Here is a 12241-nt window from a genome sequence, read left to right on the forward strand (position 1 = left end):
TGGCGTAGGAATTAGATGACCTGAGTTCTAATCCTGCACTGCCATCAGCTAGGCAGCCACGTGGCCTTGAGCTAAGTGATGCACTTTTCTGGGCTTCAGTTTCTTTATATTTAAAATAGAGGCATTGGCACATAACCCTAGCATCTGAAATGAATGTGCAATCAGGTTTTGATTTAACGCATCCTCCTACGGTGGGCAGGATGTGATCAATCTTCACACCCCACTGCCTCGTACCAATAGAATCTCGTCTTTGATTTGCCGAGCCCGGTCTCCTAACTGAAACTCCAGCTCCTCCACCTGCTGCCGCAGGGCCTGGCGTAGACTCTGCAGTTGCTCTGCCTCTTCCCTGCACGGAAAGAATAGAAAATCACCAAATTTCACATCACCTCCAAGCGCAGTCCTCCATCGTCCCTCTCAAGATGGAGGTCACTCCTCTGACATTTCTTTTCTTTTCTCTTCTTTTCTCTTCTCCTTTCTTTTTTCTTTCCTTTCCTTTTCTTTTCTTTTCAGTTTATTTATTTTGAGAGAGAGAGAGAGAGAGAGAGAGAGAGAGAAGAATCCCAAGCAGGCTCCGCAAGGTCGGCGTGGAGCCCAAGGCAGGTCTCAAACCCACAAACCATGAGATCATGACCTGAGTTGAAACGGAGAGTCTGAAGCTTAACCGACTAGTCACCCAGGTGCCTCACTCCTCTGGCATTTCTTAAAAGGGAATGCCACCTTCTTTATTTGTATCAGTTGCAGACATAGGTATATTACCAGGGCAGGTTTTCTTTCTTTTAAAATGTTTTTTTTTTTTTTTAATTTATTTATTTTTGAGAGACAGAGCTTGAGCAGGGGAGGGGCAGAGAAAGAGAGAGACGCAGAATCAGAAGTAGGCTCCAGGCTCTGAGCTATCAGCACAGAGCCCAACGCGGGGCTCGAACCCGCAAACCATGGGATCATGACCTGAGCTGAAGTCGGATGCTCAACCAACTGAGCCACCCAGGCGCCCCAGGTTTCCTTTCTTGTTTAAACAACTCTATTGCAGAATAATTTGCATCCCACAAAATTTACCTATTTTAACAGTATACTACAATGATTTTTAGTAAAGTTGCCAAGTGGTATCTCTCACCACCAGTTTAAGAATGCTTCCATCTGCCCCATAAAAGCTGTGCCCCTTAACAGTTGAACCCTATTCCCACCCTTCAGGACCAGGCAATGGCTAATCTACTTTTGGGATATATGCTTTTAATCTATGTGAAAATAATGCAGATTTTCAACATTTACATTTGCATAAGTCCCATTGACATCAATTGAAGATATCCTGCTGGCCACCCCTCTTCCCAGCTGACTGCCCATCCTCTGACTTCAAATAGCCTTGGCCTTAAAGAGTAAGTGTTGCTATCTAGCAAATAGCTCTCACTGACTCCCACTGAGAAAGCAAAGGACAAGAACAGGAAAGCAAAGGAAAAGGACTCATTTCTCATTAATCCTGCTCCCTGGTGCTCATCTGTCCTGCCCTGATTACCTTTCCTTGCTCCAGGTGTGTGGGCTGCTACTTACTTTTATGACTCTCTTCAATAATTACCTTTCCTCCTCTGACATGTCCCTGTAAAAGAGTGCCTGCTGTCCTGTAAGGTGCCGTTCAATTTCCTCTAAATGCTCCCGGAAACACTGGCACACCGTCTTCATGGCTTCCATCTCCTGGACTGTGCACTGAGAACAATTAGAAAAGAGCTGAGAAGGGAGTCCTTCCTGATTCACTGCAAGAGCTCACCATGGCCGAGCCTGCCTTCCCACTTGGGCTCCCTGGTCTGCAGTGGAGCCCTATTGCTAATGTGTGGGGGAGAAAAGAGGGAAAGGCCAGCCTTTGGCTTCTCCAGGCTAGTGGAGGCAATACTGGTCTGGGACAGAAGAGCAGCTGTTATGGGACGGCCCTTGGTGGCATCATGTCCCAGAGACAGAAAGGCTGTCTGGAGGACTAGGTGATGTGGGGGTGCGAGGATGTAGATAAGGGAGAGCAGTAGACAAACGCCCAGAGTGAGGGCTTGTGCTTAGGAAAGTTGAGTCTTGTTAAATCTTGTTTAATTTGGGTGCTGAATACTGCCTCACTCTGAATCTCAATAACATTGAACACATCTGTCTGGATGGTATGTGTTTGATTAGAGAGAGTCTGCTTAGAATATTTTTTTATTAGTCTTAGCCCTGCTTAACCACAATCCCTGGTGGTGAAATCTGCAGGATCAGCTCCATGTAGCTAACAAGCTCATCTGGAGTAAGGCAGACATAGATGAGGCATCCTACTCTCTTCATGAAGTGAATCTAGAATTGAACTCTGTCTATTCTCCCTATCCTGCTCCTTATTGCTCCTGATGTGAATCGTTCTTTAAATCGTACTTTCTCTGCATGACTGTGCTTCTGCCTTGGTTTCCTAATTTATGTATCTTCCTGCAGCCCCGAAGCCCAGTCCATTTGTTAGGAACCTCACGATTTGCTGAATTTTTACTAGTTACCCGCCTAGTTTTCCAGCCCAGGTTGGATCATGCTTTGGATAGATGCATGATCCAGAACCCCAGCATCTCCATCCATCTGACTTTAAGTGACATTAATGCTTTTTAGACTGTAATGCTCTCTCTCCCAGGCCTGGTAGAGCTTCTGGAAAGCTCTTTGATTTTTTTTTAATGTTTATTTATTTTTGAGATACCAAGAGAGACAGAGCATGAGGATGGGGGGCAGGCAGAGAGAGGAGATACAGAATCTGAAGCAGGCTTCAGGCTCTGAGCTGTCAGTACAGAGCCCATATGGGGCTTGAACTCACGAATGGTGAGATCATGACCTGAACTGAAGCCAGATGCTGAACTGACTCAGCCACCCAGGCACCCCTGGAAAGCTCTTTAAAAGAAACTGATTTTCATGGCAGCCCTCTTTCAACTTCCTCTCCTTCCACAGAGACTGGTCTTACAACTGTGTTAATTCCTCTTAGCCCTGTTTTTAGGAAGTCCCAGATTTCTTACTCTTGTCCCCAAAACGCCATGGTCAAATCCTGGCAGCCTCATGGTTATTTTTACTGAAATTGTCATAATGGATATACTTTCCTTCAAGTGATGTTTTTCTACTGAAAACTCCTCATCATTTTGCTTTGAGAGTTCAGTTTTGATTCTGTCCTCTAATATTTTTATATGAAAAACATACTTTACATGGCAAAACTCTCAAATTACTTTGGCTTCAGTGTGAGTACATTCGAACCAGGTAGAGGAGTCTTTGAACTGTTATTGACGTTGACAAGCATGCTTGAAAGGTGACCTCAGTAGGGCTCTTGAAACCAGAAAAATCTTAGAGGCCACGGAGGGCTCTTATTATAGAGAAGTGTTCTGAAACGGAATGGCAAACTGACTTGTCCAAGGTCAAAAGAGGGCAGATTTCAAGCCCAGGTATCCTGATTCATTTATTCTCTTCTCAAGATCTAACTGAGTTATAGCAGGGATTATTAACTACAGTGTGGCTGGACACAGGGAGAAGTTATTCGTTTCTTAAGAGTGAGTTGTTTGAATGGTCCTAATTGACAAGTTCTAGGGATGGTGAGGCCAGGGGCATGGAAATATGGCGCTCAAGTAGGCTGAGCATTAGAGACATTAAATATTATGCTTCATCTAGTTATTTTAGGGTAACCCTTTGTGATTGGAAGGCATGCAGGGCTGGGATTTAGGAATAACTGATGGCCATTTGGTCCCTCAGAAGGGAGTGATGCGGAAGATTCTGAAACACTGCCATCTTCTGGTCCTTTGGAAATACTAAAGCTACATTTCAGCTCTAGAACAGGTATAGAAGTAGTTTCAGAGAAAAGGAAAAATCTCGGCAAGGAAAACAAAAAAGAAGTTGTTTTGAACTTTTTTCCAATATAAGTGTTGGGTTGTAACCCAAGGTTAATTGAAGGTCTACTTTGCTGACCCAAGCCCATTAAAACAGACTTTAACTTCAATAGTAAGAGCAACAGCACCAGAAAACATTGAAACTTCACTTTTGAGTTGGCTCCGATTACCTTCTACGTTCTGTGTATGCTTCCTTTTTATTTAAATCTAAATAATAACCATTACAGAAGCATTTTCTAATATCTAAAAATCTTTTTCAGATAATATCATTTTCTCTCCTGGAGAGTTTTTTTAAATTAATAAATTATTATGAAGAATTCACACACATATATAAGAATTAATCATGCCTACAAACCATTATTTTAGATGACCCACAGGACAACAAAAATGGAATCTGCCAATTAGTCAAATGAGTCTCTGCACAGTTGCATATTTCTCTGTAAGGGGATGGGATGGGGATTTTTTCTGAGTCTTTTATCTAAAATTGCACTTACTTTCAATGTGCAGTTGGAACTTCCATTGACAGGTAAGAGATAGTACCTATCCCTGCCTATAATCTTCATGTGGTTCAAGATCCATTTTCCAGATAATTTTTTTTTATAAATAATTTTGGTAGTCCTAGCTAGACTTAGCATCTGATTTAGAGACATTTTTCTCCAGAATATTTTTCAGGCCTTACAAACCCAGACTCACTCACCATAGATGGCTTTTCTCTTCATTCTTGAGTTTGTTCTTCAGTTTAAGTAGCCTCCTCTCATGGGTGAATGCATTCCCCCATTTTTACTTGCTTTTCTGCAAGTGTGTGTGTGTGCATGTGTGTATACCCGCACATAAGTATAATAATGCACGTGTGTGTTGATTATTTTCTTTGAATGTATGTTTGTGGTTCCTTGAATCTAAATATGGAGAAATGCACTGTCATCTAATAAAACCTGACATGCCATGCGTTTCAGGATGTATAATGTCAGATCAAGTTGTTGTAAAGATAGCATCAAAAAATTTTTTTTAATGTTTATTTTTGAAGGAGAAAGAGACAGAGTGTGAGCGGGAGAGGGACAGAGAGAGCAGGAGATGCAGAATCTGAAGCAGGCTCCAGGCTCCCAGCTGTCAGCACAGAGCCCTACATGGGGCTTGAACCGGTGAGATCATCACCTGAGCTGAAGTTGGAGTCTTAACTGACTGAGGCACTCAGGCGCCCCCTCATTTTTTTTTTGGATGATTGTGAATTCTAGGAGGAGAGCAGGCTAAGGTAATGTGAGACAAGGTTTTAGAAGACATGAGCTGGTTGTATGGACACTCTCATTTAAACGCCTACTCATTTGAAAGCCACACACAAGTCTAAAGATGGTCATTGTGCATAATGAGATGCAAAACCCCTGTATTTTCTGCAGAAGTGCTGATGTCTCATAGTGTTAAGTGAAGAGAAAGGTCTATTTCCAGTTGCCAGATCTCTCCACACAGCTGGGGCTACGTGGGCCCAAGGTCATCTGTTAACACCAGCTAGAGAAATGAGGAGGGCTCTGTCTGCATGGAGGGTCACTCACCCCTGGAGGTGGCCCAGGCTTAATCGGTGGTCCTCATTCTAATCAGTGTCTTCCTGCCTGGCTTCCAGAGCCAGTCCTTATCCTGTACCTGGCTCTGAGCTTCCCCCCATGCTATGTCTCAGAAGCAGCCATACAATTAGCATTTTCTAGGGCTTTCTGTGTGCTGGGCACTGTTTTGAGTGCCTGAGTGTGCTGAGTGCTTCACAAGCAATCTCTCACTTAACCTAAAACAAGCCTGTGTTGGTGGCATGAACAGTCTCCCTATTTTACAAAACAGGCTCAGAGAGCGTTCATACCTTGTGCTAGATTATTCAGCTAAGTGAATTTAGGACAGAGAACTGTTCAGTCAGACTGAATTGGAGATGAGGTACAGATGCGTTACTGTTTATAACCTTACACATGACTTTATTGTTCTAGATCCCTCTGTAAATGGGGATTAATAATGAAATTTGCCTCCTTACTTCAGAAGGTGATTGGACGCATCAGATAAGAAGAAATTTGAGGGCATGTATGGTAAGCTATAAAACACTTTACAGATACTACTCATGATCTGAGATAGAAAGGCATGCCCTCCGTGCCCGCATTCAGGAGGACTGAACATTATCCCCAACGTGGTATCGCTCCATCTGTCTTCCCGTCTTTGCAGAGATGAATACTTACAGAACACAACTCCCTCACTGTAGTGTCCTGAAGGACGTTCAAAGTCTTCATGAACTGGGCCTCCAGATGATTATGGAAGCATGGGCAGTGCCTACAGGCTGAGGGCGCAGGGTTGGGGCTCTGCCTCTCTGAGTGGCAGTGCGAACAGTGATGACAGCAGACACAGCAGTGAGCGGGTACATCATGGCTGATGCCCGCTGGGTAGATACGAGGGAAGCCTGTGTCTAGAGAGGCAGATTTGGTGAGACTTGGGGCCAAACAGCAATGCCAGGGCCTAGGCTCACGTATATAGGTCTGAATGGAAACATCACTGCACTGTCTTGATTCTGTCTCCAGTCCTGGTTCTGTTGTGGGGACAGGGTCACACAGAGTGCATTCTAAAGTTGTTCCTTTAGAATCAGTCCCCAGAGCCACAGCATTCTGAGCAGCCGATGCCAGATTGGAGGACATCTGGACTGTCACGGCCTTGGAGCTAACAGTGTTTGAGTCAGCATTTGGAGGAAGGTTTTCCATCTCAGGTTCTGCCCTACGTGGTATTTGACCCAAAGCACTAAATATTGGCTTTGCTTGGGGAGTATCTCCAGCCAGTTTGCCTAGGTGGGGAATGGACTTTTCGGATATTTGAATGAGGTCAACTGTATAGGGCATGATGTTACTGGGCTTGGGGATGTGCTGTGGTGGACTTTCTCCCATCGGTAAGATACTGTTGGTGTCAGAATAAGTTTTACTGCCTTCTTCTTCGGTTGGGGCCTCAGAGTCAACATGGAGGAACTTGTTGTGAGCAGGTTCAATTCCAGGTGATCTTTGGAACTTGCAGCAGTGGCTTTGCACATGTGTTTCCCCAGGCCCCTCAGGCTTCAGCAACCTGTCCTTCATTTTTGCGATATGGGTTGCCATAAACCCTAGAGGACAATCACGTGTGGAGGTGACTGTGCCCACCACAGTCTCACATTCAGTTGGGGGCATGGGTGGGGGCTGCCTCACGTGGCTCCCTTTCCCCGAGCGCTCTCCCCCTCTGGTGGTCCTGTGAAGGGCACTATCTGGAGTCAGTGGCCGTGGTGGCTCCTCCATATCCTCAAACTGAGACTCTTTCTCCGCCATTTGTATCGAGGCCTTTTCTTCCAAGAGACTCCAGCCTTGATATGGAAAGGATGTGCCCACCGTACCCTTGTAATCAGACTCATCTGACTCTGGTTGGCAGCCCTGGGGTGAGACTGCATGCTGGCTCTGATCCCTCGGCTGTCTACATCCATCCTCAGCAGGACTCTGGCTGCTTGGCAAGGAAGGCATCTGTGTGAGAAACCAGGATAAAGGCAAATGGGTCGGGAGGGTGGTGGAAGCACTCGGTTTAAGAAGTGGGTGCGACTGGGGCACCTGGGTGGCTCAGTCTGTTAAGCGTCTGACTCTTCATCTTGGCTCAGGTCATGATCTCACGGTTCATGGGTTTGAGCCCCACCTCTGACTCCGCGCTGCAGACCCTGCTTTAGATTTTCTCTCTTTCTCTCTCTCTCTCTCTGCCCCTCCTCAGCTCACACACGTGTGCTCTCTCTCTGTCTCTTGGAAGAAAAAAAATGTGTCATTTCTTTATCATTACCATTGACTTAGGAGTCAGGAGATCAGGGTTACAAATTCAGGTTTATGTTAGTTTACTACTTTAACTGGGACCTTCTCTCTAGGAGGCTCACCTTCCTTATTTAGCAAAGTCAAAAGAAAAAAAAAAGGAAAGGAATGCTAAGCTTTATGGCACCTTGCTTTTTTTTTTTTATTTGTTTAATGTTTATTTATTTTTGAGAGAGACAGAGTGTTGAGTAGGGGAGGGGTAGAGAGAGAGGGAGACACAGAATCTGAGGCAGGCTTGGAGCTGTCAGCAAGGAGCCCGAGGCAGGGCTCGAACTCAAGGACTGCTAGATCATGACCTGAGCTCAACTGGCTGAGCCCCCCCAGGTGTCCCTATGGCACCTTGTTTATTGTGACTTCATCGTCCCCTGTCCCTTGGGTGCCTAGGGTGCATATCTTCTAAGGGCTGGTTGCTCTTTTCCAAATGTGGCAGCATGTTATCTACTTATCTTTCTTTTTACTCCTATTCCAGCCCTCCAGGGACTTTCTACCTGCAGGGGCAGTGGTTCTGGTGGTTCATCCAGGAACCCGCTGCTGTCAGACTGGCAGCTGTTTTCTCTGTTCACTGTGGCACCTGTGGAAAGAAATAAAGAGGCCTGGAGTAAGTGAAGGGAAATAGGCTGTCAACAGGACTGAGATCAAACCCCCTCTGTGCCCGACATGCCGTAGATCCTCATAAATGCCCAATGCAGAAATGTAGATGAAGGAGGGAATTACAAGGATTTACTTTATTGATTGTCAGAGGGCCCATGGAAAATTGTGCCACTGGTTTCCTGATACAAGGAGTAAAAACATGAAATAAAGTAAAAAGAACTACCATCTCTTAAAACTAAATAACAAATGATTGTGATGCGTCTTGACTAAGGGGAAGAAAATCCAGCAGGAAATGCATATATCTTAAATGTCACGCTGATAAAACAATAACAAACAAAATGTATATATCTGTGTGTATATATTTTGCAATGAACTGAATATTATGGCCCCCAAAAGTCATATGTTGAAATCCTAACTCCCACGGTGATGGTATTAAGAGGTGGGGCCTTCAGGAAGTGATCAGGAAATGAGAGCCGAGGTCTCATTAATAGAGTTAGTACCTTATTAAAAAGACCCCAGAGAGGAGAGCCCCCTTGTCCCTTCCACCATGCAGGAACACAGTGAGAAGGTGACCATCTGTGGACCAGGAAGTGGCTCTTCACCAGGCACTGAAATGGCCCAGCACCTTGATCTTGAACTTCTAGCCTCCAGAACTGGGAGAAATCCATTTCTGTTGTTTATAAGCCACTCAATGTGTGGTATTCTGTTATAGCAGCCCTAACTGACTAAGACATGTATATCTTCTTTATTTTTTTTTTTTAACGAAATGTTAGATAAGAACCTAGCTAGCTTCATCTGGACTCTATATGACTACAAGTCTGGGCTCATGTTTTAGACTGCTTCTCTTGTCATTGCAATAGGCTGGAAGGGGCAGAGAAAGAACAGTGTTAAGTGAGGGCAGATAACAACTTTGTAAACATAAGCGTCTGGAAATTCTAAATCTATTTGAACTTTTTGCATAGATATGTTACATTAGCGGGGGTGGGGGATATGGGTGGCTACTAGAGGATCAACTTGCTAAAGATTAAATTGTAGGATTTTTTTGCTGCTCTTTAATAAGAAATGCTTTATGGGGTTAGAAGAGGAAGTCACCTGGGCAGAGGGCATTTGGAGAATAGCCCTTCTTCTACAAGAAGCAGAAAGAGGAGCCTCATTTGTCCTAGGAGAAAGGTTGGGTGTGGGTCTGGGGAGTGGGGTTGTTGATGGATGTCATGCTTGGCTATTTGGTATCTAAGTGAGAAACAGGGAATTTACCTTTGCTTGAAGCACTAGCTGCTGCAGAGGAGTTAAAAGCAAAAAGCACACAAACAAGCAGTCCAACCTCTGCTTAAGTGTTCTGGATCCAGCCCTCAGGGGAAGCCCTGCTAATAAGGGTAGCAGCACCTCATCTCCTTGTAGGACTCTCTCCCACCAGTCTTAACTGCCCATCTGTCTGAACAGAGATAATTGGTGGAGATGTGGTTCCAGAGGTGGTCTCCCCAACCCAAATTCCAACTATCCCATCCTGGGGTCAGAGTAAAGAGAAAGAAGCTTAGCTTTGTAGAATCTAAGTTTATAAACTCCATATTCTTTAATTCAGCCTCCATTAAAGTGAAAATCTAAAAATCAGAGACTGTAAGTTTTTTTTTTAATATGAAATTTATTGTCAAGTTGGTTTCCATACAACACCCAGTGCTCATCCTAACAGTTGCCCTCCTCAATGCCCATTACCCACCCTCCCCTCCCTCCCACCCCCCATCAACACTTAGTTTAGTCTCAGTTTTTAAGAGTCTCTTATGGCTTGCCTCCCTCCCTCTCTTTTTTTTTCTTCCCCTCCCCCAAGGTCTTCTGTTAAGTTTCTCAGGATACACATAAGAGTGAAAACATATGGTATCTTTCTTTCTCTGTATGACTTATTTCACTTAGCATAACACTCTCCAGTTCCATCCACGTTGCTACAAAAGGCCAGATTTCATTCTTTCTCATTGCCAAGTAGTATTCCATTGTGCATATAAGCCACAATTTCTTTATCCATTCATCAGTTGATGGACATTTAGGCTCTTTCCGTAATTTGGCTATTGTTGAAAGTGCTGCTATAAACATTGGGGTACAAGTGCCCCTATGCATCAGCACTCCTGTATCCCTTGGGTAAATTCCTAGCAGTGCTATTGCTGGGTCATAGGGTAGATCTATTTTTAATTTTTTGAGGAACCTCCACACTGTTTTCCAGAGGGGCTGCACCAGTTTGCATTCCCACCAACAGTGCAAGAGGGTTCCCATTTCTCCACATCCTCTCCAGCGTCTATAGTCTCCTTATTTGTTCATTTTAGCCACTCTGACCAGCGTGAGATGGTATCTCAGTGTGGTTTTGATTTGTATTTCCCTGCTGAGGAGTGATGTTGAGCATCTTTTCATGTGCTTATTGGCCATCTGGATGTCTTCTTTAGAGAAGTGTCTATTCATGTTTTCTGCCCATTTCTTCACTGGATTATTTGTTTTTTTGGGTGTGGAGTTTGGGGAGTTCTTTATAGATTTTGGATACTAGCCCTTTAATATGAGACTGTAAGTTTTTAATAGCTGAAACCTAGAGCGATGGGAGAAAATTTGAGAAAACAATGTCTTTGACCTTGCTGTTACCTCTTATTCTATAGTTAAGGGCAAAACATGGAAAATGGTTTCTGGTTATAGACTTAAAGAAGACTTCTGCTTCTGGCAAGCTGGAGTAATAAGAACTATATTTCCCTCCCCTGAAACAACTAAAAAACTGGACAAGGTATGTGAAAAAATGGTTTCAAGAGTACAGGCATCAGATAATTAAAAATGGCTGTAGCTGTCCCTGAAAGTCAGGAACAAATAATGTGGGCCCTATGATCACCCAGCTTCCTGCCTTGAGATGGTTTGCAGGCTGTGGGGTAGGGAGGGAGGGCAGGCCCAGGCAGAACCTGGCAGACTCCCTAAGTTGAAAAGATAAAACTAAGAGTCTGGAATGACTGAGCCAGCTGGAGTTTGCAGGGAAGAGTGGAAGAGAGGAGAGATCTTCACAAAGAGATAACTCACAGAAACCCCCCTTAGTATTTACCGGAGGGGCTGATCAGCTCCTGAGGAAACGCCAAAGACTAGGTAAAGAATCACTGGAAAGGATTAGAAGACACAGTGCCTACCACTCATGCAGGCCTGGAATAGTGCAATGCTTCCATCAGCCAGATTCCCAAGCCTCACAATTCTCAGAGCACTGGTGAGGCAGAGTACTCAGGTCTTACTTCAGGAGTGAGGACCAATTTCCCCCACATCACAAATCCTAAAAGTGAGAGTTGAAAGGATCAAACTGGTTCCCAGTAACTCAGCTGTGTCCCAGACCTGAGCTCAAGCATATTTATGGAAATAGAGTATTATCTAGCACCCACAAAGTAAAATCTACAATATCTGGCATCTAACAAAAAATATCAGGCATGTAAAGAAGCAGAAAAGTATGACCCATAGTGAGGAAAACAACCCAATAAACTGAAACTGACACAGATGTTAGAATTACCTACCAGGATAATGGTCTGACTATGGTCCATATGTTTAAGAAGCTAGAAGAAAGATTAAATATGATAAGGAGGAGACTGCTGGATATTAAAAAATACCCAAATAGAAATTCCAAAAATGAAAACTACAATGTCTCAGGTAAAATACATATTGGGTGGAATTAACAGCATTTTAGAAATTGCAGGAGAAAAAATTCATGAAATTGAAGACATAGCAGTAGAAAGTATCCCTAATACAAAACAGACATTATAGCTTTCAGCCTTTTGGCTAAGGTCAAGTGTAAAAAACAGAGATAAAAGAAAAATTTCTTTAAATCAAAAGAGCATCTGTGAGCCATGGGACAAGCCAAGTAATGGAACATGTAGGTCATTGGAATATCCCAAAGAGGAGGGGGTGCACTGGAAGAAATGTTTCAAAAAAAAGTTTCTTTCAAGATGTTCAACAAACCCCAAGCACAAGAAATATATACCA

The 12241-nt window shown here is 43.9% G+C and overlaps 1 protein-coding gene across 3 annotated transcripts in view; it reads right to left on the reverse strand.

Moving 5' to 3' along the window:
- ITPRID1 (ITPR interacting domain containing 1) overlaps positions 1 to 12241 on the reverse strand; it is a 109353-nt gene that overhangs the window by 4392 nt on the left and 92720 nt on the right. For all 3 annotated transcript variants that reach the window (XM_058724672.1, XM_058724673.1, XM_058724671.1), the window contains 4 exons: positions 8161 to 8243; positions 6053 to 7342; positions 1568 to 1695; positions 235 to 346 (listed from right to left, as the gene is read on the reverse strand). In XM_058724672.1, the coding sequence (XP_058580655.1) occupies positions 235 to 346; positions 1568 to 1695; positions 6053 to 7342; positions 8161 to 8243 (1613 nt within the window). The remainder of the gene's footprint in view (positions 1 to 234; positions 347 to 1567; positions 1696 to 6052; positions 7343 to 8160; positions 8244 to 12241) is intronic.

The sequence above is a fragment of the Neofelis nebulosa genome, chromosome 4 (assembly GCF_028018385.1).
Source record: "Neofelis nebulosa isolate mNeoNeb1 chromosome 4, mNeoNeb1.pri, whole genome shotgun sequence".
NCBI lineage: Eukaryota > Metazoa > Chordata > Mammalia > Carnivora > Felidae > Neofelis > Neofelis nebulosa.